The sequence below is a fragment of the Nyctereutes procyonoides genome, unplaced genomic scaffold (genome assembly GCF_905146905.1).
Source record: "Nyctereutes procyonoides isolate TBG_1078 unplaced genomic scaffold, NYPRO_anot_genome, whole genome shotgun sequence".
NCBI lineage: Eukaryota > Metazoa > Chordata > Mammalia > Carnivora > Canidae > Nyctereutes > Nyctereutes procyonoides.
Window position 1 is genome coordinate 53,560,834 of NW_026575126.1, and position 23,488 is coordinate 53,584,321.

A 23,488-nucleotide genomic window follows, 5' to 3' on the forward strand; every position below is an offset into this window, starting at 1 on the left:
GAGCCCGATGTGGGACTCGATCCCAGGACTCCAGGATCACACTCTGGGCCGAAGGCAGCTGCTAAACCGCGGAGCCACCCAGGTGTCCCAAGGAAGGTGAATCTCAAGGGACTGAGTTGGGAATGCTTGCACAATCCTGTGTGTGTGTGTGTGTGTGTGTGTGTGAGTGTGTGTGTGTGTGTGTGCGTGTGCATGTGTGTGAACACAATCACTCTGGGATACCCTGGGCAATAACCACATCTTCAGTTCCTACCAAATGAAGATCACGTTTTTCCTTTTCTCTCCCTGATTGCATGCTCGTCTGTCCAAGAGAAATTAGATTGAAAAGAGCATCAACCTTAAGGAGAATAAGATGCCATGAAATGCCAGTAGGAAGCTGGAAGTATGAACAAGAAAGACACTGTTTCCAGGCAACCAGCTAGTCCAGCCCTAGTTTCCTTGGTGGTGATGGAGTGAGGGTGAGGGGGTGGTTTGTTTTATATAAAGACCCCAGTTCTTCCTCCTCTTCCCTTTCTTTTTTTTTTTTTAAGGTAAGTGCTGGAAGACATTATCTCTCTCCCACTTCCTCCTTGCATACACTGCCCATTTCCAGTCTCCTGGGTTTGGGATCAGACAGACATAGAATTACAATAAAACCAATTACATCAAATTATAAAACAGCCTCTGCTACTTATTAGCTGTAGGCCTCTGGATACACTCATATAGCTTAGGTAAACAAGCCTCAGGTTCTCAATTTGAGAAGTATGTATAAAAATGAAATAATGTATGTTGAGCACTCAGCACAAAGCTTGGCACCTGGTGAGTATTAAAAAATATTAGCTATGGTAGCCTCAAGAAAGCATTCCTAGTTGGTGAATCTCAGAAATGTCTTTGGCTGCCCATTGTCTTGGCGAGAGTCCTGCTTGGAGGTTTCCTGGAAACAAGGGCGGGGATGGGAGGGGAAAACATGCTGGAGATTCTCAAGAAACCTGCGCTTCTCTCCTTACCTCCTCACCTTACTCTCAGTTAGTTGGAGAAGCCTCTCCCTAAAGGGAAAAGGGACCCTGAATCACTCCATCCAGAGGAATGGAGAGCAGCGAGCCTGGCTGCTGTTATTAGACAGTCAGCAATGTCAGGGAAGCCTCTCTCCTCGCTCACCGTGGACATCAATGACCGTGAGGGCCCCGAGAGTGAGTCGAGCCCCGCTGCTCAGCTTCCCTCGCACCAGCTGGACAATCTGTGCAATCTGATTGTTGCTCTTTTTCAGAAAATCCTGGCAGGGGCAAAGGAGGGGACAACTGGTTAAATTGGATTCTCCCCTGTAACCCCGTTTTAGGGAATGGTACCCTCTACCACCCCATGGCCCAAGCTATCCCTCCAGTTCCCCTTTCCTCACCCCCTTCATTAGCCTCTAGACGAATTGCAAATGCATTATGCTAACTGAAAGAAGCAAAGTTACATACCTTGATTTTATTGTTATTATTGTGGAAAAGACAAAACCATAGGAGCAGACAAAAGAGGGGTAATTGCCAGAAGCTGGAGCAGGGGAAGGGGTTGCTACAAAGGGCTTGAGGGAATTTGGAGGGGAGGGGCATGAACTGGTTCTATATGTTGATTGTGATGGTGGTTACACAAATGTATGTGCTTGCTGAAACTCAGAACTGTACATTAAAATGGGTAAATTTTACTGTATATAAATTATGCAATAAATCTGAATTAACAAGAAATAATCTGAAACTTTTTCAGATTAAAGGAGACACAGGGGATGTAAAAGGTAAATGTACAAAAACTGTAATCCTGGAATGGACCCCAGACGAGACAAAAAAACATCAGTGGGGCAAATGGCTAAATTTAGATTAGCCAATTTATTATTTTTTTAAAGTACAGTCTTTTTATTCTTTTTTATAGTTTTTTTTTTTAAGATTTTATTTATTCATGAGAGACACACAGAGAGAGGCAGAGACACAGGCAGAGGGAGAAACAGGCTCCACGCAGGGAACCCGATGTGGGACTCATTCGCGGGTCTACAGGATCTCGCCCTGGGCTGAAGGCCGTGCTAAACCACTAAGCCACCAGAGCTGCCCTAGATTAGCCAATTTAAAAGATTAGATAAGATTGTATCTTGCATCACTGTTGGTTTCCAGATTGGGATAATTGTAGGGTGGTTATTTAAAATGTTAATATTGGGGGATTCTCGATGAAGGATATATGAAAATTCTTTGTATTATTATTGCATCATTATTTGTAAGGCTGACATCACTTGAAAATAAGGAGTTAAAAAATAGAAATAAATTTTTAAAAGGAAAAAAAACAGAGACCACGTTAGGTTCATAGTTCACCTTCCCCACTTCCTAGCTATGCAGTTCTGGGTAAACCATATTAACCCTTTGAGTCTCAGTATCTTGTTCTGTTGAGTCTAGATGATTACAGTTACCTCTTGGAGCTGTTTTGAAGATTAAATGAGATGGTGAAGCACTTGGCACAATGTGAATAAAGTACCCAGTAAATACTGACAGTTGTTATTATTATTAATAAAGTACCTGTCACACAGCAAAAAATAAACTAAAATTTAAAAAGCCTTTCAAATGCTTCCCCATTGCCCTTTCTGTGGGTCTGGAAAACCCTTCATGATGAGGCTGCTCCATACATATATATATATATTTTTCCATACATCTTTTTAAACCACAACCATTCCACAGTTATTCTGAACCCAAGTGTCTTCAGTTGCTGGAATGCACCATATTTTTCATCTTCAGATTTTTGCACATTCTGGTCTCTCTCTCTCTCTCTGGAACACTCTTTCTCCTGTTCTTTGCTTGGCAAATTCCTATTTATATTTTATGTCTCCTCTTAGACACCAATTTCCTGGGAAATTGTTTCCAATCCTAATTCCTCTCTTGCTTCTCTCCTTCCTCCCCATGCTTCCTGGATCCCCATACTTTCCTCATCACAGTTCTATCAAAGAGACTTTTTATTTCCCTCACTAGAGTGTAAATCCACCAAGGACAGGGACCATGTCTTTCTTATTCAACTCTAATTCACTTTGCTTTGTAGCATCATGCCAGCATGGAAAAGATGTCAAATAAATATTTTTTAAATGAACAATGGATGGATGGATGGATAGATGGATGGATGGATGGATAGCGATCCTGTATCAACACCTGCTTCTTTTAGGATGCTGAGCCACATTATTCAGCATATATACACTCCAGGGCTGGAGTGTGTCATGAGAAACAGTCTCCCCTTATTACATGTAGGAAAATTGGGGGACAGAGATGCTGTCACAAAAATCAGAATTTTTTAGTGTTTCAAAAAGTTTGAAATGAAATTCAGTGAAAGCAGTTTGCAAGTGTAAAGTGCAATATGTTTGTAGGAATTATCAACATGGAATGTGTAGAAATTTGAACCTTGGTCAAATGCTAATGTTCTAATTTTAAGGTATAAAGCAAAATATAGTAAATTGAAATATTTTCTGGTCTGCAGCCAGTCATCTGAGAGGGGAGTAACAGAAGGTCTGATGAGATAATCATGGGAAATTATACCATGGTAAAAAGGTTAGGAATGAAGTTATCATTCATTTGTTCAGTAAATATTTATTGAACACCTACTATGTGCTCAGCATTGCAATAACTCCAGGAAATATAATAGTAAGCAAAATAGACATGGTCTCTGCCTTGTGGGGCTCATAGCCTGGGCTCTAGTACTAACTTGCTACCATCTTATTTAACTTTCCAACAATATTGTACTATGATGTTGTACTACAATGTGGTACACTGCGGCTCATTATATGGTCAAGGAGACTGAGACTCAGGTTAAGTAGCTTGCCCATAGTCATACAGCTAACAAGGGAAAGTATCAGGATTTTTTTTTTAAAGATTTTATTTATTTATTCATGAGAGACACAGACTGAGAGACAGACACAGGCAGAGGGAGAAGCAGGCTCCATGCAGGGAGCCTGACATGGGACTCGATCCTGGGACTCCAGGATCATGCTCTAGGCTGAAGGCAGGTGCTAAACCACTGAGCCACCCAGGGATTCCCAAGTATTAGGATATGAACTAAAGTTCATTCAGGTCTTGAACTCTCAAGCACTGGCCTCAATGACAGGAGTTAACTGGAAATATGCAAATCTGGATCTGACAAGCAGGACTTGAGAGCACTCTTGGTCTCAAGAGGACACTGCATGAAGAGCTGTAGGTGGGTTTGTGTTGAACTGAAGGTGGCAAGAAGCAGGTAATGGTGGAAGAGGAGAAAACAGGACCATATGGTCTTTTAGCCCAGGAAGAAGGCTAGAGAGAGGTCTCTGTTGGTGGAAATTTTACCAGGTTGACCCCTGAAAACAAAGTGATAAAAACATAGAATACTGAGCCTAGAATTTCTGTCTTGGAAGGACCATGAGAGGTATTATACTAGAGAACTCCAGAACAGCTCTAATTCCAAATTCTCCAACCCACTGTCCCAACGAAAACACTGACTTCTCTATGCCATCGTTGGATGCTGTGATTTTGTTGCTGTTGTTTAGAAAACATGGCTACTTTAATTATATATCCTATAGATCCTAATTGACCTTGAATCTCCTCTACAAACTTCATAACATGCTCACTTACCGGTAGGGTCTTTTCGACCAGGGCTTGGGACACCTCCTTGGTCCAAAAGATGGAGGAGACACAGACGACCACCTGGCCAGGCCACTGCAAGACCCACTGATTACGAGGGACCTGGGAAAGTATGGGATGGGGGCAGGTGGTATAGTCAGCTCAACTTATTTGACTTAAACCAACATCTGAAAAACATTCCCCACCCTATCCCCTCAACAAACACAAAACCTTCCTCCACCCTCAGAAGCTACCAGACTTGATATCTTTGGGATTATTGATTTATGTCTTCCTGAATTTTATGAAAGAGAAAAAAAAATCATCAACAATCTCATCAACTCTTTTTTTTTTCTTTTTTTCTTAAGCTCCCAACCCAAGTATTTTACACAGTTACAGTCAGGGTTTACAGAGAGTTTTCATAACCACCCTTTTTGATGGCTACATAATATTGCAGTAATGTGCCAGTTTTCTTAGCCTTGCCCAGAGGTCTGATCTGGCCTTGCTTTTGTTTTTGTAAATAAAGGTGTATTGTAACACAGCCACACCCATTCTTACCTATCATCCAAGGCTGCTTCTGTACTATGAGGGTAAAGATAAATGGTGTGTGTGGACCACAAAGCTGAAGACATTATAAAAACATTTAGTTTACAGAAAATGTTTGCTAGCTCTTGCTCTAGATGCAATGGCATGGAGTCAGTCCATACAGGTAGCCATTTTTCTTTAACTTAATTTTTTATTTAAAATAAATCATAGGACAAAGGACTGGCCTTTCATTTACAATGCTACTTCTAAGAGGGACAGCAGGGTCAGTACCCCATATTTTAGTGGGAAGGTGTTAACTGAATATTCTTTTGTTTGATGGAAGGGGTCGTGGGGGTGGGGCCCTGAAAAGTAAGAAAAGACACCCAAAGTCAAGGAGTACAAAGCTCTGGTCTTCCTACATTTAACCTTGCTAGGAGCTGGCTGAAGAGTGATTGCCAACAGTTCTTTTCTTTTGGCTTTCTTCCATCATACCTGTTTCCCCTAAAGCTTTGGGAATTTAATGAGTTGTACTGTTCAAGGTATGTGTAATGTAAACGGAAAGCCTAGAGGGAGAGATGCTTAATTGGAAGGTGCTCTAAAAAGACCTCCTGCCATCAATTCATTTCCCAGAAGGGATTTGTGGCTAGCAGCCAGAGGGTTCTGGCTAACCATCTTGTCTTGTGCCACCTGCTCCAAACCGTAAACATTTCACCAGAAATATGTGCATCACCCCAGGATTCACAAGGAAAGAGGAGAGAAGCACAGAGGGGTCACAGAGGGGCCAGGCATTACCCAGCAGGTTTGGGGTGGGGTTTTGGGAAAAGGCAAAGGGGTGGTTAGAATTGATCCACTTAATCATCATCCCAAAGTTGTTGTTGCTGTACCAATACCCTGGCACATGTACTCTGATTTTCATTTACCTGGACATATGCTTCAATCCCAAGTCTAATAACCTCCCGCATACTGGCAAGCATCATCTGCTCCACCTGCTGGAGCCACTTTTCCACCATGCCCTGCAGGGTAAGACAAAGAAGCAGCAAGTTAGCCATGCCTGGAAAGAGGGATCATGGGCAGACCCAGCTTTCTCTCTGGACCAAGGCTGAAGGGAGGCCAAAGATCCTACACCCCTTCAAGACAATATTCTTTAATTATGTGTTTTATATTTATTATATATTTTTTATTCTAGGAAGTATGTGTGATGTAAAGGGGAAATAGGGGATTCTTAACATGCATTTCATGTCCTTTTCTGAAACATAACTTCTCAGGAAGCAAATGACACATTTATGTTTTCAGTTCATATAATAAATTGCTCATTTCTAATGAGCAGTTTTAATTCTCACCTTATTCCAGTGGTTCCCAAACTTTGCTGTGCATGGGAATCATTTGGAGATTCTTACAAAATATGGATGCCTGACTTTCACTCTTAGCCATTCTGATTTAATTATTATGGGATGCAACCTAGGCATTTGGATTTTTTTTTTTTAAAGCTCTATAGGCAATTCAGATGTGCAGCAAATTATTCAGTTTTAGAATTTTAGGTCACTGTAGCTGTTAACTTCAGACACCTATGATCTAGCTGGTGTCTATTGGTAACGTGACTGTTGGTTATTACAACTTATATGTATGGTTGGCAAAAATGGTCAGCAAAGCCAAGAGTGCTTTTCTATTTCCAATGGAGGTGCTGTCATGTTCAGTGGGAGTGGGAGTGTTTTACATTTTATTCATTATATAAAGACACTTGTATAAAAACCTGAGTAAAATAGCATTTATTCCATAATACTTTTTGACCTTTATAAACACCTGCCTTAGCAAGCTGTCTGACCAGATCACTTTTTTGAGAGAGAGAGAGAGAGAGAGAGAGAGAGAGAGTGTGTGTGTGTTACGTACATGAGTGGAGGGGGAGGGCAGAATAGAGAGAGAGAATCTTAAGCAGGCTCCATGCTCAGCACAGAGCCAATGGAGGGCTCAATCTCACGACTCTAAGATCATGACCTAAGCCGAAATCAAAAGTCTGATGCTTAACTGACTAAGCCACTCAGGTGGCCCCGATCAGATCACTTTTAAAGAGGGGCTCTGCCCTTGGAGATCTGAATAGCATCAGCAGTTGGGTCTGATGCGTACTATTGCCTCCACATCAGGTTTGGTGAAATCCTTCCATAAATTTAGTGTATCATGTGGATTGCAGTATAATCCCCATCTTAGAGATGGGCAAACTGAGACTTGGAAAGACTAAACAATTTCCCAAAGTTGCCCATTCCTTAAGTTGTAGAACCCAGGGTTCCATATCCAGGCAGTATGGAACTCGAGTCCAAGTGCTTAACCAATCAATATGTTCTCTGTATCTCTCTGTATTGCTGTTATAGAGAAAAGAATGAAAATAGGTAAGAGGAGAGTTACTTTGGCTTGAGTTGGATAGATAATCTGTTTGAAAGGAACGGTTTCCTTTTCTGAGCTGATCATGCCTGTAATCTCCAGATTGTCTGTAAACTCTAGTTTGGCAATTCCTTCAAAGCACTTCTTCAAGTGTGGCTGCACACGGAGAGGGTCCTTTGTCTCTGACAAGATCTCCAGCAGCTCATCATTTGACAGGAAGAAGAACCTATTTTAAAGCAAAGAAAGATGGCAACTGGAATTTCTTTTGAGAACCTCTTTTCCCAACAAAATAATACTCCTCAAAGAGTAGAGGACACTCCATGAATATCAGCCATACTACCCTTCACCATGGTTTTGCCTCAGCAAGATAAAGGATAACAGCTGGTATATGTAAGAAAAAAAAAAAAAAGCTGGTATATGTGAATTTAATATGGTTTCAGGGTAGGGTGCTACCTTTTGGAAGAAACCTGGATAGAACAGTGGTTCTCGACTTTGGCTGCACCTTAGAATCACCTGTGAAGCTTATTAAGAAAATTCCAATTCCAAGGTTGCACTGTGCACAAATTCTAATATAATGGATTTGGGGTTGGGTCTGGGGATTTATATTTTTAAAATCCCAGGTGATTCTAATATATAGTCAGTATTGAGAACCACTAGGAGAGAGAAGACTTCCTTATCTCATCTCCAGGAATGACAAAACGTCACAAGTGTGAAATAAGAAGTATGCTATTAATGAATCTGATGTGTAGAACAAAGGCAAAAGGAAATGTAGGTAAAATTAAATTTCCTTACAACTTGCAGGCCATTGACAAATAGCTGAGACAAGCAGAGTAAGACATTTTTCCAGGAAGTCACAACTCTCTTAAAGTTAATGCTTTGCTAGAGGCAAAAACCAACCTTCACTTGACAAGAGCCACACCTCTAGGATCCTGTAAGTCTTTAACATATGACAATACTTTCAGAAACTTCCTTTGTCTCTACCCTACCTCCTCAATTTGAAAGTATAAAACCAATCACTCTTCACAATCCCAGTACAGCTCTTTCTGTCTCCAGATAAGGGAACACTAAAATATACTTTTCTTAAAAACACATTGGGATTTAACCTACATCCCAATTCAAATCAAATGACATGGAGTGACCACCCATTGTGATCTAGACATGGACAGATTATCAGGAGCAAGTACCGTCTTTTCTGGAACTAGTCCTCTAAAATGGCTTTGACTTCTATGCACTGGTTCTTGGGGGGGGGGGAGTCAAATATTTATAAACATACCTATCAGAAACTACAAAATTTGATGACAAAAACATTCAACTGACATTTCTTCAATAGTTTAGACATCCAAATGCTCTACATGCATTATTTCATTGATCTACACAAACACATATGTAAGAGCCATTATTATATTTTTATTTTACAGTGGACTCAGATTTGCTGAAGGTCTCAAGAATAGTGAGTGAAAGAGCTGGGACTCAAACAGAGGTCTGTTTAACTCTTAATCATGACTACTATATCCCTTCAAATAGGTATTGACCATGATGGTTGGCTAAAGTGTGGATTTGGCCCCTACTGGTGTCCATTCAAACTCATTCTAAATAATGACACGAAGACATGCCCTACCCTGGAGAGCTGCCTTGTGGGGAATGGAGAACCAGGAAAGATTATTAAATAGGTTGGTAGAAGCCAACTCTCAAGATAAAAAAAAGGTAATTCTACCTGTATATGGGTCAAAAAGGCAACTCCAAACAAAAGAACAGTACTGAATACCTGGGAAAAAATAGTCTCTTCTTCTCCAAGTAATCATTCAGCCCTTTCTGGATGTTCTCCAACAGGAGGTTGGCTTCTTGAAGCCTCTCAGCCATCCGTGGCTGATCTGCTGCCACCAGAACCCTGGTATCTTTCACCTAATTTCCACGAAAAAAAAGTGAGAATCACCATGGGGCTTCTAGATTCTGAGACTGATCATTGTAATGAGTGTATGACAAGTCCATGAACTACTGATCCCCCTGCCCAGCTAATTTAGCCTCCTAATCCCACAAGGGTGAATGCTCATACAACATGATCCTATTCTTCTGGAGATGGTTGACTCTTCCTTCTACAAAAAACTTTCATTTTATACAACTCCTCAGAGTGTATCTCTATTTATTAGATGGGATGCTGCCTGATTTATTAATTGTTTAATAAAGTTCAATTTGATCTTTAAAATCTAAAATTAGTTGAATTTTTGTCACTCAATACTTGCAACCAAAGTATCTAAACTAATACTAAACTAATACTAATACTAATAGAGTTGGAGAAAGCAGGATATCATGAAAACTGGCTCCACTTGCTGGGCAGTATAAATGCCCACTAGAGCAGATAAATTTTCTTGAGGTAAATTCTTTATAAGGGAGCCTCAGTTGAGCACATTTGACTTCAAAAAGGAAAAAGATATCATCTCTTAATAGATACTTCTGATTGCCTTGTATACCCAGTGAACTCATCCTTCAAGACTTGTTTCCAATGTCATCCTCTTTGGAGGCCTTCCTTAAACACTCTCAGGCAACTAAATTACCCTCCTGTGTTCTAAAAGCTATTTGTATAGGCTTCTATCATAACTCTCCTATTTACCTAACACTCTCTCCTCACAAGACACTGAATTCTATGAAGGTAGAAATCATATCCTAGTCATCTTCAAGTATTCTCTGTTAATTCAATGATGAGTACCAAATAAACATACTTTAAATAACTAAGTAACTCAATATGGAGAATTATTTGAATTCTAAAGTGATCCTCAATCTATAGACGTTTTATTGCATTATTCTGTGACAAAGTCTCCTACCTCATTATTAGGAATGAGAGCTAAATAAATTATACAAACTGCTAACAGCTGCCTTCTTGGAGGTGTGTTTTCAAAAGTCCTCCACTCTCTGTATTACATATTTCTATGTTTGAATTTTTAGTAACATTTCTATGTTTCTAATTTTTGAAATTAGAAAAATTATTAAAATATTGAATTTGAAAAAATCGGGCAGCCCGGGTGGCTCAGTGGTTTAGTGCCACCTACAGCCTGGGGCCTGATCCTGGAGACCCAGGATCAAGTCCCACATCAGGCTCCCTGCATGGACCCTGCTTCTCCCTCTGCCTGTGTCTCTGCCTCTCTCTCTCTCCCTGTGTCTCTCTTAAGTAAATAAATAAAATCTTAAAAAAAAAAATGAAAAAATCTAGTTTACTTATAAATTTCAAGGGACATGGCTATGATACACAATGAGGAACATCCGTATGGCATCCCACATTCCTGATGGTAAGATGTGCTAGGGAGTAAAAACTTACCGCTTGGGACATAAGTGATTTCCAGTAACTATCAACAGTGGCAAATTTCCTCCCCTCTTCTGGCATCTGGGCTATGATGTCCTCTGAACTGAAGATTGGTTCCAGGTATAGCCAGGTGGCTTGGCATTTCAACCAGGCATCCAAAATTTCCTGCACACGAACCAGCTTTTCTTCCCACTTCTGTGAATTTAGCATTTCATATCTGAGTCACTAACCTCCACTCTGTAACACAGGCCCACTGACTGAACAAATTAGATGGATTCATTCATTTATTTGCTCATTCACTTAAAAAATACTTATTAAGTATTTGCCCCCTATATTCTGGTCATTGTTCTAGGCAATATGGATTCAGCAATGAAAGAAACCAACAAGAGTCTTTGCCCTTATGTAGTTCTTTTCCTAGTGGAATAATAATAAATAATAGCAGCCATATTGCTTACCCTGTGATAAGTGATGGTCTGAGGGCCTTATGTATGTGAAACCAATTAATCCAACAGATTTATGAGGGAGATATTATTACAAATTTTACTTTACAGACGCAGAAATGGACATACAACAGTTCGAGTAACTTGTCCAAGGTCACACAACAAGGGACGAAGCCAGAACTTAAACCCTGGCTGTCTAGCTCCAGAGTCTGCACTCTTAGCTTATGCCACTTCTACAAACAATGAGCAAAGGAGGCCAAACCCCTATCCTTGTGCAGTTTACATTCTAAACTACTGTAGTCCATAAAATACTTGCCAAATGTATTTTTACTCAGTGCATTAGAATCATCTCATCTTCTCTTTTGGCAGACTGTTGCAAAGGCTCAGTGTGCCATATGCTTACTTGGATGGTTACTGCTTTAGTCTTGTGTTATTTATTTTTTTCCAATCAGGAAAAACTGAGCTTCTTTGTTAACTGAACTTAAAAATCTTCTCCCTCCTCCAACAAACCCAAAGCTAATGAGACATTACAAACCCTCAATCTCATTTCCTCTTACCCGGCATTCTGCTTCTATTGGTTTGATGAATGGGGAGCCACACATAGTCTGGGTCTTTATCACATGATCATCAAGTAACAGCTGAATGTCATCAACTGCACACAAGATGTTTGTATCCTGCAAATAAAGATATCCTGACCCGTCAAAACCACAAGACCCCTTCACTTTTCATACTGATCTCCAAAGGCCCCACAGCTCAGATGTCCGCCCAAGTGGGACAGAAATCTGTCTCATAGGTGATGGAATTTCTATTTGCTTCCTAAAAAGTGTTCTTAATGACATATATTTTCTACATCCATTGCAGAAATCAAATATGGTCCCAGCCCAGGCCTGAAATTAATGTCTGTTTGGGATGGGGTAGGGAAGGGGAGCATATGGTTCTATTCCCTTCCCTATGTTCCTATTTCCCTGTCCATTTTCTTTGCTCCCTCTCCCTCAGGTAGGATCAACTGCAAATCTGACTGTTTGGGCCTTGAACTGTGGTTCCCAAACTGTATGTGAGGTGCTCCTAGACATTGCAGCAAACTCACAGCAATTTGCTGTGGTTTTTTAAAAAATGCAATACAAATATTTTTTTCTTTCAATTTATATGTATTAAAAAAAAAAAAAACAAAAACAGTTGGGCAGCCCAGGTGGCTCAGCAGTTTAGCGCCGCCTTCAGCCCAGGGCCTGATCCTGGAGACCTGGGATCAAGTCCCACGTCGGGTTCCTTGCGTGGAGCCTGCTTCTCCCTCTGCCTGTGTCTCTACCTCTCTCTCTCTCTGTGTCTCTCATGAATAAATAAATAAAATCTTAAAAAAAAAAAAGAACTTTAAAAAAAAAAAACAGTTGTTGATAGGACACAAATACTAAAGTTGTTTGAAACTAATTACTTCATAAAGCTGTTAGGTATTTCTTTTGGCCCAAGGAGTGGAACTATGAAAAAAGTACTAAGACACAAAAGGTGCCACAAACAGAAAAAAGTTTGGGAACCTCTGCCTATACTTTCCTGGGACCATTTTTTACTAGTAGTTCAGGTTCCTGTGCCTTGAAAGTCAGCTCCTGTGAATGGCACTCTTTCGCCTGGGCCACTGTGCTGAGCAAGCTGATAAGGGTCTGCTTCTTTCTGGTGGGTCTGGCCCTTCTAGCTTTGTTTTTACTTCCTGGGTGGCTAAATTGGGGCTAGGATATATTCTCTAATCTACCTTCTACCAGTAGCTCTGCACCAGAAGGTGTTTCTAGTTCTTAATAAAGTGATAGGGTGACTCCCTTTTGCTGTTGATCCTTGTCTATAGCTGTGTCAGTCAAAAACTCTTAAGATGGGGGTGGCCCCTCAGTGGCTCAGTTGGTTAAGCCTTTGGCTCAGTTCATGATCTCAGGGTCCTGGGATGCAACCGGTATCATCATCGGTATGATCATAGGGGCTCGCTGCTCAGCAGGAGCCTGCTTCTCCCTCCTGCTCTGCCTGCCTCTCTGCCTACTTGTGCTCTCGCTTTCTCTCTGTCAAATAAATAAATTTTTTTAAAAAAAACAACACCAAACTCTAAAGATGGGCCAGGTGCAACTGAGCTGTTTCCAGGTACCCCAACTCAACCCCTCATCCCAGCACAAGAGCCTCTAGCAGTATCTAATCCCATTAGGTGGTGCAGCATCATGCTGCTGGCACCCTCAGTTGCCTAGTCTTGCTGAAAGAGGCCCCAGTTCTTTTCCCTTCCACTGGCTCAGCTACAGTTCTTACAGTCTTAAGAAACAGGAGTGACTGAAAAAAACATATATTTTGTTTTGAAATACTTTAAGTATAAGTATTGTTTACCCAGATATGTTTCTGAAGGACAGGGGTGAGGGGTGGGGAGCCCTCCCTGGGAGATGCTAATTCAGTAGTCTTGTTCAGTTCCTTTGCACTGAGAAAGCTTGTTGCTCTGCATCAAAAGGCTTTTCTCATTTAAAAATGCACCCTTCCTGTGGGGCTTGGAAGGAAGAATGACTGGCACAAGGAAGGCAGATGGGAGGAAACAATCTAGTGAAGCACAGGATAGTGGTTATAGACAACAAGACCACATTAAAAACTCCAAAGTTGCTAAGAGACTGATCTTAATTGTTCCCACCACAAAAAAGAAATGATAATTATGTGACATCACAGAGCTGTTAGCTCACACTAGGGTGGTGATCATACTGCAATGGGTAAATCAAATCAAATCAACACTTGTAAACCTTAAACTTACACAATGTTGCATGTCAATTATATCTCAATAAAAAAAAAAAGACATCAGAGATCCTTCCTTCCTGAGTTCTGTTGCAATTCTGAATGACTACTCTCTGTAATCTACTGCATAATTAATGGGCTGCTGTCAGGGGGCTGGGCACTTGGGCTGACACTCACAGTGTCTCTGTACTTCACAAAGTTGAATGTCATGTTAACCCAGTCCGACTTCATTTTCTCCAAGTTTTTCTCCAGAGAGTATTCCTTACTGGCAGCTGTACCAATGGGCTCCAATCTAAAGAGAACACACGAACAACATTAGTGAGAGGAGGCCAGTGAAAACACAGTAAAGGAGGAATTTCAGTTCATGCCTAAGACAAATTCAAAATGCCCTTCATTTTACTAAAATGTTTACTGTCCAACTCTAAAATGTGCCAGCTGTTTCGGATGTTGTGAAGGATTTCTTACCCTCAGACTAGCAGTCTGTGGGCTGTTACAGGTTGAATTGTGTCCCCTCCCCCAACCCCAGAAATCATGTGCTGAAGTCCTAAACTCCAGCATCTCAGAATGTGAGGTCCCTATTGGAAACAGGGTCTGTAATGAGGTAGTTCAGTTACTGAGTAACATATAGATTTGTTGCTCACTATATTGTACACCTGAAACTAATGTAACACTGTATGTTAACTATACTAGAATTAAAATTTTAAAAAAGAGGTAGTTTGTTCAGTTAAAATGAGGTCATTAGGGTGGGTCCTAATCCAATACGACTGGTGTCCTTATAAGAAGAGGAGATTAAGACAGACACACAAGAGGGAAGACCATGTGAGGAGACAGGGTAAAGGCAGCCTTCTGCAAACCAAAAAAAAGAGAGGCTGCAGAAAAAAACCAATTTTGCCAATACCTTGATTTTGAGCTTCCAGCCTCCAGAACTAGGAGAAAATAAGTTTCTGTTGCTTAAGCCATCCAGTCTATAATATTTGTGATAGCAGCTCTAGCAAACTAATACAGGGTGGATAATTAATTCTTTTGTTGGGAGAGAGGGCCGTTCTGTACATTATAGAATGTTTAGTAGCATTCCTGGGCTCAACTCACGAGATGCCAGTAGCAGACTCTCCCCGTGCCCACCTTGTCAGGTATGGCAACAAAAATGTCTCCAAATACTGTCAAATATCTCCTAGTGGAGAGGTGGTCTCCACTTGAGAGCCAGTCTTTTAAAGCCATTAAAATAAGACCTCTGTTCCCCCATTTTCATTCTTTACTTAGTCCAGAATTATTATTCTGACTTCCTATTCAGATCTCAGAACTTCTGTTAATTTACTAATGGCTTTGCTCTACTTCCTGTCCCTACCTCTCTATTTTTTTTTTAAACATAATCTCTACACCCAATGTGGGGCTTGAACTCACAACCCCACGATCAAGAGTCACAGATTCTACCAACTGAGGCAGCTAGGTGCCCCTGTCCCCAACCTTTTAAAAAACCAATGCTATTTTCCTGATATGCTGAATCACATCTAGAGCCCCTCTACTCCACAGAAAAGGGGAAGACAAGTTCCTTTCTTCTTGCTTCCACACTGAGAGTTGGGCCTGGGACTCAAGTCTAGGACTCAAGTAAACTCAAGTGTGGCCTGGGAATTGGGAAGAACAGGGAAGCCAAATTCTTGGAAGAAGAAGGAGGGATTATTCTCTCTGCCTCAGCTCTTGTCTTTCATTGAAAGCTCCACTGCAGAAGAAACAATCTGGTCTTTACATAGAGATCAGGATACTGAAGCCCAGATGAAGCAAGGGATGTGGCCAAAGCCATACTTGCAGCTGGGGAGTGCAGGAACCAGGTCTAGACACTAGTTCCCCTGGCTTCTAATCCACTGCATCTTCCTCCCCCATTTTGTGCCTTTTTCCTTCTCCTTGTCACAAGGAGCAAGAGAATTATTCACATGTGATCAAATAGGACCAACTAAACAGAGCTGAGAACCCTCAGTTCAGCTCCATTCAGGGCAGTGAATGGCATATTCCCAAGAATGACTAATAAAGACCTTAGCATCAGGGTCATTGTCCTAAATGCTGCCTTCTTGGAGATGACCACAATGAGTGTGCATATAGGGAATAGTTAATAAGGGCAGGTGCCAACCCAGGTAGGTGTGAGATGAGGAGGCTGGCTACAAAGCTGTGACTTGTGACCAAGTCACTTGACAGGCTTGAGGTCCCCATCTGCATGGTTGTTGGTGTAATTAAGTACAATGTTTGTAACATGCTTTATGACTTGTAATTATGCAAATAATTGCACAGGGGAATGATTAATGAGTTTGGGAGTCCCTGAAACCCACCAAGAGTTGACCTTACCCAAATGTACTAAAGAAGTTTATAAACTATGTGCTGTGATAAAGCTGCATTAACTATGGGATGGTGGAGCACAGGGGACTTCACACTTCACTCACAGGTAGTAGGTGAGAACTTAGGTGTTAACTCAGTTCAGGTTACATGCCTTACACCATAATCTCCACCATAACTAATCACCCAGCTACTATTTTTCTTCTCATTTTACAGATAAGAAGACTAAGATACACAGAGGTAAACAACTTAGCCAAGGTGTTAAACCTTTTTGGGTTTGTCACAGTTGAGTCTATTGGCATGGAAAGTGGCAGAGTCTGGGATTCCTGGGTGGCTCAGCGGTTGAGCACCTGCTTTCAGCCCAGGGCGTGATCCTGGAGACCTGGGATCGAGTCCCACATCGGGCTCCCTGCATGGAGCCTGCTTCTCCCTCTGCCTGTGTCTCTGCTTTTCATGAATGAATAAATAAATAAAATCTTAAAAAAAAAAAAGAAAGTGGCAGAGTCACTGTGTGCTTAGTTTCTGTCTCCTTAGGTGGGTTTATTCTTTAGGCAGTACAGGGTAATGGTTAAGGCTCTGGAATCAGCCAGTCTAGGCTTGGGTCTTGGTTCTTTCAGTTACTAGTTACCTAATCACTGGAATCAACTTATTTCTTCATCTGTAAAACAGCAATAGTAATAGTAGTACAACATTAGGTTATAGTTATGGATATGGATAAATTGGTTAATGTTTATTAAGTGCTTGGTGCAGCATAAATGTTCAATGGCTGTTATCTCTTAAAAATATCTTATTGGAAGATAAGGTGGCCTTTTAATGAAATAACCAACATCTGGTAGAAAAGAATATGTCTTCAGGCTGCTCCTCAAAGAGTGCTTGTGATGGTGGTATTGGGGGGTTGGGGACTGCATCAGAGCATTCAGGTGGCAGAGGGATTTGGGGGCCTTAGATTAGACCCATTATCCCATGAGAATGAAGAAGGGGTTCCAAACTCTGGCCTGCATCAGAATCACCTGGAGTGGTGTTGTGTTGCCCATTCAAAATAAAAGGTGAGCCATCTATGTCATTTAAAATTTTCAAGTAGCCATATTTTTAAAAAGTAAAAAGAAACAGGTGAAATTAATTTTAGTAATTTATTTAACTCAGTATATCCAAAATATTATCATTTCAACATGTAATATTAAAACTTATTAGGTATTTTGCTTTTTTTCCCCTTAACTGTGAGATGGTGGAACAGTGATCCCCAGTAAACCAGAGAGAAAGCAGTGTGGGTCCTAGGCTGCCTCTCCTAGGCTTTCTTAATAAGCCTTTGAAATCTAGGCCTATTTATACTTCCAGCACTTCTAATTCAGAATAGTTTCATTTCAAGGGCTCAGTAGGATATGTGGCTGATGGCTCTTCACTGGACACTGCTTTCCTGGTCTATGACAGGCTTATATGTGGCTGGTGGCTCTTCACAGGACACTGGACCTGAAAAAGTGGTTAAAACACAGATTGCAGGGTCCACACCCAGAATTTCTGATCCAGCAGACTGGGGTGGGGCCCGAGAATGTGCATTTCTAACAAGTTCCCAGATGATTGTGATGCAGTTGGTCTGGGGCCATGCTCTGAGAAGTGTGTGTGTCGAGTTAGACCTGAATCCAGCTGTCTAACAGGAACTCTAGTTCAGGCAGTACAGCATCTCCCATCCTCTGTCCTGAAGGAGATGTGGACAAACCATCAGAATCCACAGAATATCTGGTCCTGAAAACAGTAATTCTTATACACAGAGTCCAAGGGCATTTGTAGAAAAGGAGAAAACAAGTAAAGAATTCTCTCACTGACCATGTTTCTTGGACTCCTAAGGGCTCAGAAAGCCATTCCTGTTTATTGTTGTTTGTTTGTTTAAAAAAGCAAACTAAAGCCCAGAAAGGTGGAATGGTTTTACCAGAAACCACTCAGACCTGGGCTTGGAGCTCAGTTTCCAATAACTTTTTTTTTTTTTTCGGATTTCCCTTTGTTTTGTTTTGAAGATTTTATTTATTCATGAGAGATACACACAGAGAGAGGCAGAGACACAGGCAGAGGTAGAATCAGGCTCCATGCAGGGAGCCCGATGTGGGACTCGATTCCAGGACTCCAGGATTACGCCCTGAGCTGAAGGCAGATGCTCAACCACTGAGCCACCCAGGCGTCCCTCAGATTTCCCTTTGAAATAAAATCTCTGACTCCATTTTCAAGTCATAATATGTCATCCACTTGGCAGCTGGAAGTGGGTTTCACCCATAGCTAGTCACCCAAGGTGGAGGTTACTAAAAACATTTAAGTTACTCTGAGCCAGAGGGAGAAAAACAGCCTGATATGAGGCTAGTCATATCCTTGGGAATTCAGATACTTTGACTGAAAAGCTTCCTGAAGGGGAAAAGGAGTCTTACTTGTCAATGAATTTGCTGAACCCATATTCCAGCATATTTGAGAGGCAAGTTGTTTCTGTGGGCTTTATTTCATAGCCAGCAATCTCACTGATCTGCAGAAAAGAGAGGAAAACAAATGCATATTGTTCAAGGTGGCACTGGCCAGTAGACTTTCCATGATGATGGAAATGTTCTTCTCTGTGCTGTCCCTTACAGTAGCTGCCAGTCACCTGTGCCCATTGAGTCCTGGAAATGTGGCCAGTGTGTCTGAGGAATTGAGTTCTAATTTTTATTTAGTTTTACTTGATTTAAATAGCTGTTTAGCTAATGGCTATCAAATTGGATGGTGCGAGTCTAATAATGTGGGAGGCGGCCTAGGAGGCACACTGCTTCCTCTCTGGTTTATTGGGGATCACTGCTCACCAGCGCTGGGCACAGTGCCAACTTGTGAGCACTCCGGGAGATGGAACCAGATCTGGTTTGTTTTTGTGCTCCAGGGCCTAGTGCAAAGCCTGGTCTATGACAGAAGCTGCAATAAGGGTCTGCTGAGTAAAAGGAGAAAGTCCTGAGTATACACGATATGCAGAACCCCCAATACTGTGATTTGAGGATGCTGGGAAGGAGGAAGAAACCCCCTTTGCCCAAATATTTTCCTTTCCACCCCACTGTGCTAACTTGTTGGAACGGTTAGCATCTGGGCCCATTTCTTTGGTGTAAATACTACCCAGGCTTGTCTTTTAAGTGAAAATATCCCTGAAGAAGTTCGTATGTGAAGTCTCTGATGGCTTTGAGCAGTTTTCTCAAGGACTGAGCAAACATTCTCAAGAGGAGTAGGAGGACCTGAAGGAGAATGAGACTCTGAGAAACCTCACCTACTGCCCAATCTCTGTCTAGCCCTAGGAGGACTATGGGATGTCTTATTTAGCCATGTGTCCCTGAAGCATGGCATTTAGTGGGCATCAGTAAATATCTACAGAGTGAAAACATGAATGAAACAGCTAATTCAAATGGCTTACCAGTCAGGGCCTGAGGATACCTGGAGGTCCACTAAGATAATGGAAATCATAGAAGTAATTAACATTTATCGAGGGCTTACTATGAAGTATGCAGTGTTTTAAGACCTTTATGCACTTATTTCATTCCTCCAATAATGATGAGGAAGTTTCTAATGTATTATTATTCCTCTTGTACATATAAGAAAACTGAGACAAAGAAAATATGTACCTTGACCAAGACCATCCAGCTAATAAATGGCAGAATTGGGACTTGGACCCAGTTCTCCCTAAAAAGCTCTTCTCCATCACATCTAGTGAGTCAGGTCTTCCATGTACAGTTGTGAAGGTTATACACTGCATAACTCTAAAAAAGTACAATTCACACTGTAGTTCCCCAAAACCACATTCCCTAGAGTTATGGAGTACACAATCTGCACAACTGTTCCTGGTGACCCTGGACTTTGATTTATTCCCTAATACCTGAAAGTACAGTTTAGAACACATACTCTCTCTAGGATTAAATGCTAATAACTATGTAAAGCACTTGGCATAGTGCTTGGCCCATAGGAAAGACTCAGAGATTAGTAGGGTTTTTTTTTTTTTAGATTGCTTTTGTTGATTACAGAGACTAACAAAGCATCTGGTTTCCTAATTCTAAGAGCCTACAGCTGCCCTGTCCAATATGGAGCCACTAACTTCTTGTGGCTATTTGAGAACTTGAAATGTGACAAGCCCAAACTGAGATGTGCTCTAAGTGTAAAAGCACATCATATTTCAAGGACTTAGTATGACAAATGTAATGTGAGAGATTGCATTAACATTTTTACATTGACTACTTATTGAAAAATATTTTGAATGTTTGGTTAAATAAAATATATTCATAAAATTTATTTCACCTGTTTTTGTTTTTTAATGTGGCTACAAGAAACTTTAAAATTAGACATATGGCTTGTATTATTTTCATTGGGCAGCAATGTCCTAGAGGGCGATCTTTGGTGCGCATCAGGTGGTCAAATGTCACCCTGTTACGACTTGTTTTAAACCACAGTTAGCAACCTCTTTGCTGGTATCAGGGCCCCAAACCCAAGGACCAGCCCTTCCTGCTTAAGTTCTGGGAAATGGTCAGAAACCACAGCACAACCACCCCACACCCCATGTCTCCAGAAGATCCATCCTGTAGCCTTTAGAGCTAGAGGTGGTTTAACCTTCAGAGTTCCCTGTGAGAGCCAGAAAATTGATCTCCTGAGTTAGGCATTAGGGCAGAGAACGGCTTTCCCAGGCTGGCAGCTATCACTGGGGTGGCTTGTGGTTTGACTTACAGTGTAGGCAGGAAGGGCCTCTAGGTGGGAGGGGCACTGTGTGTATCTGGTGGCCTCTCTCCTTTCTGAGCTCACTTTTAACTGTTTAGGCCACTGGGTTTCTGCTTTAGGGGCTCATTACTCAGGAGCCACCTTCTTGGGGCTATACTCCACTCTTACCTATGGCTATTATCCCCTCTGATCTGGTATTTCTCGCCCCATTTCCCCTAGTCACAGACCTAGATTCCAACTCCCTCTCTCACGGTTTACTAGCCATGTGACAATTTACTCTAAGCCTCAGTTTTCTTATCTGGAGACAATGATATTCCCTACTTCAAAGGGCTGTAGGGAAGATAAAATGAGGGAATCCACACAAAATATATAACAGCACCTAGTTCAGAGTTGGTATTCAATATATTTGAGCTATTACTGATATTGTTCTTTTAATTCTTATTTTTTTGTTTTTTTTTTCTTTTAATTCAAAGTAATTTTTTTCCAATCTGTCCACCTAAGTGATCTGTAAATGAGAATTATGAATGTCTAGGATTGGTTGGGCTTTTTAAAGTACCCACATATGAGAATAGCATCATCACAGGGAGAGCACCAAGTAGAGGAGATATCCTGAGTCTCCTGGGAGGGTTGTTTAAATGCCATTGACAAGGGTACTTTCCATAGTGCCACCTTATGGAGAAATAGCACTATCAAAGGCGATTTGTTTACCCAACCTCCCCAGCCCTCCAAATGGGTCAAAGCTCTAGTTGGGCTAGGTCCATGGGGAGTGGCACCCTATGAGCACCTGTAATTGGGGGTAGCTGCCCCTGTGCGGACCCCTCTGCTAGGGCAGTACAAGACCAGAGGTCTACTCAGATGACTTCTCACCTGTCCTCCTTTACACCCTTTGCTTAGATGTTGAATTTCAAGGCTTTCTGGGAAATAAAAGCAGTTCCTCTTTACAGAAAACTCTGGAACTTCTCATATATCAAGATCTCTATATTCCCAGAGAGATCAAAATGCTCCTAGCTCAGACTTCATTCTCTGAAAGGTAATGGATGTGCTTTCAGAGTGAGTCCTTCCAGAGGCTTGTCCTCAGTCTTGTGCATGGTTCCCAGAGAGGAATTCCAGGCCGAATCATAGAGAAATCTGCCTATGGAGAGCCAGTCTCATTTCCACCTCCACACAGAGCAACTCCTGGGTAGAGGACGTTTCAAGGCCATTGCTAGCCCTTGAATGTGATGATTATTTTAGAAACACAGTGAGTTTTCTTTTTTCTGCTTAGTGTTCACACCACACTTATCACCCTCACACTTGGTTGCTTATAAAAGTCCCAACTATTTTTAGGGAGAATATTTATTATTCTCATTTATAGACTCAAAGGGCTGAAAGAAGAGTGAAATGTTATTTCTGAACATAGCCTGTTGGACAATGAGGCTCTACAGTCTGGTCAGCCCAAGCAGGAACCATCTGGCATTGTCAGGAGGCAGAAAAGGTGTGGCTTTCTCTTTTGTGTGTCCTAGGTCAAGGAACAAATCAAGGCCTTCCCAATGTAATTCAATGCCCTTATCACCCTGTAGGACCCTGAGCAGCCATTTGCTTAGGGAAGGAGACAAGGAGAGACTTTGTGGTCATTGGCTAGAGCAATACTTAAATATCAGCAGTAGGGTCGCCAAAGAAAAGGGTCAACCTGTTCATTCTGCCCCTTTCCTTCCTTTAAAAGATTTTCCCTGGGATTCCTCGGTGGCTCAGCGGTTTAGCACTTGCCTTCGGCCTGGGGCATGATCCTGGAGTCCTGGGATCAAGTCCCACATCAGGCTTCCTGCATGGAGCCTGCTTCTCCCTCTGCCTGTGTCTCTGCCTCTTTCTCTCTCGAATAAATAAATAAAATCTTTAAAAAAAATAAAAAATAAAAGATTTTCCCTCCCATTACTGCTGCTTTAGCCTCAAGTAGATTCTCCCTTTCAGAAAGCAGAAGCTGGACCCAGTATTGATTGGTTCCTGCCTTCCAAAGGGCTACCAAGACCAGGTATGCATTGGGTATGGATTGGGCTGGCGAGGGGTGGAGAGTGACAGGAACCTGCTGCCAGTGCCGGTCTTTCATTCCTGGGTTGCAGGAAATGCTGAGGATAGGGATGTGCTGCTTGAATTTATCAATCTTGACTTTCACATTCTCTGCTAACCGCCTGGGTGCAGGTACATCAGCTAGGGTCTTGGTCAACTTATATATTGTTCTCCACATATTCCCTATTTCCTCTGCAATCTCCTCAGCATTCATCAAAAAGAGGGGTCCTGAAATAGAAAACATGGGGTGAGGGAAGGGTCAGACCATCGAGTGGTTATTAGTCACGTACACTTCTAACTCTGTGCAATAAGAATTGTGCCTGTGAGTATGGATATTGGAACAGGCACAGGCTTTGGAGTTGGCCTGGAACTGAAACATCTCCTTAGCTAATGAAACCCTGAGCATGTTTTCTTGAACCCTTCTAAGCCCTCAACAGTATCACCTATGATACAAGGGTAATAATGGACACTCTGGAATGTGATTG

General features: G+C 41.6%; 1 protein-coding gene across 1 annotated transcript in view; it reads right to left on the reverse strand.

Annotated features, from left to right (window-relative positions):
- The window catches only part of DNAH3 (dynein axonemal heavy chain 3), a 172,201-nt gene that overhangs the window by 94,619 nt on the left and 54,094 nt on the right, over nucleotides 1–23,488 (reverse strand). Inside the window, 10 exon segments of the mRNA XM_055340043.1 lie at nucleotides 1,138–1,252; nucleotides 4,587–4,697; nucleotides 6,017–6,109; nucleotides 7,494–7,695; nucleotides 9,235–9,371; nucleotides 10,780–10,959; nucleotides 11,762–11,878; nucleotides 14,121–14,235; nucleotides 18,677–18,768; nucleotides 23,020–23,231. Of these exon segments, the coding sequence (XP_055196018.1) occupies nucleotides 1,138–1,252; nucleotides 4,587–4,697; nucleotides 6,017–6,109; nucleotides 7,494–7,695; nucleotides 9,235–9,371; nucleotides 10,780–10,959; nucleotides 11,762–11,878; nucleotides 14,121–14,235; nucleotides 18,677–18,768; nucleotides 23,020–23,231 (1,374 nt within the window).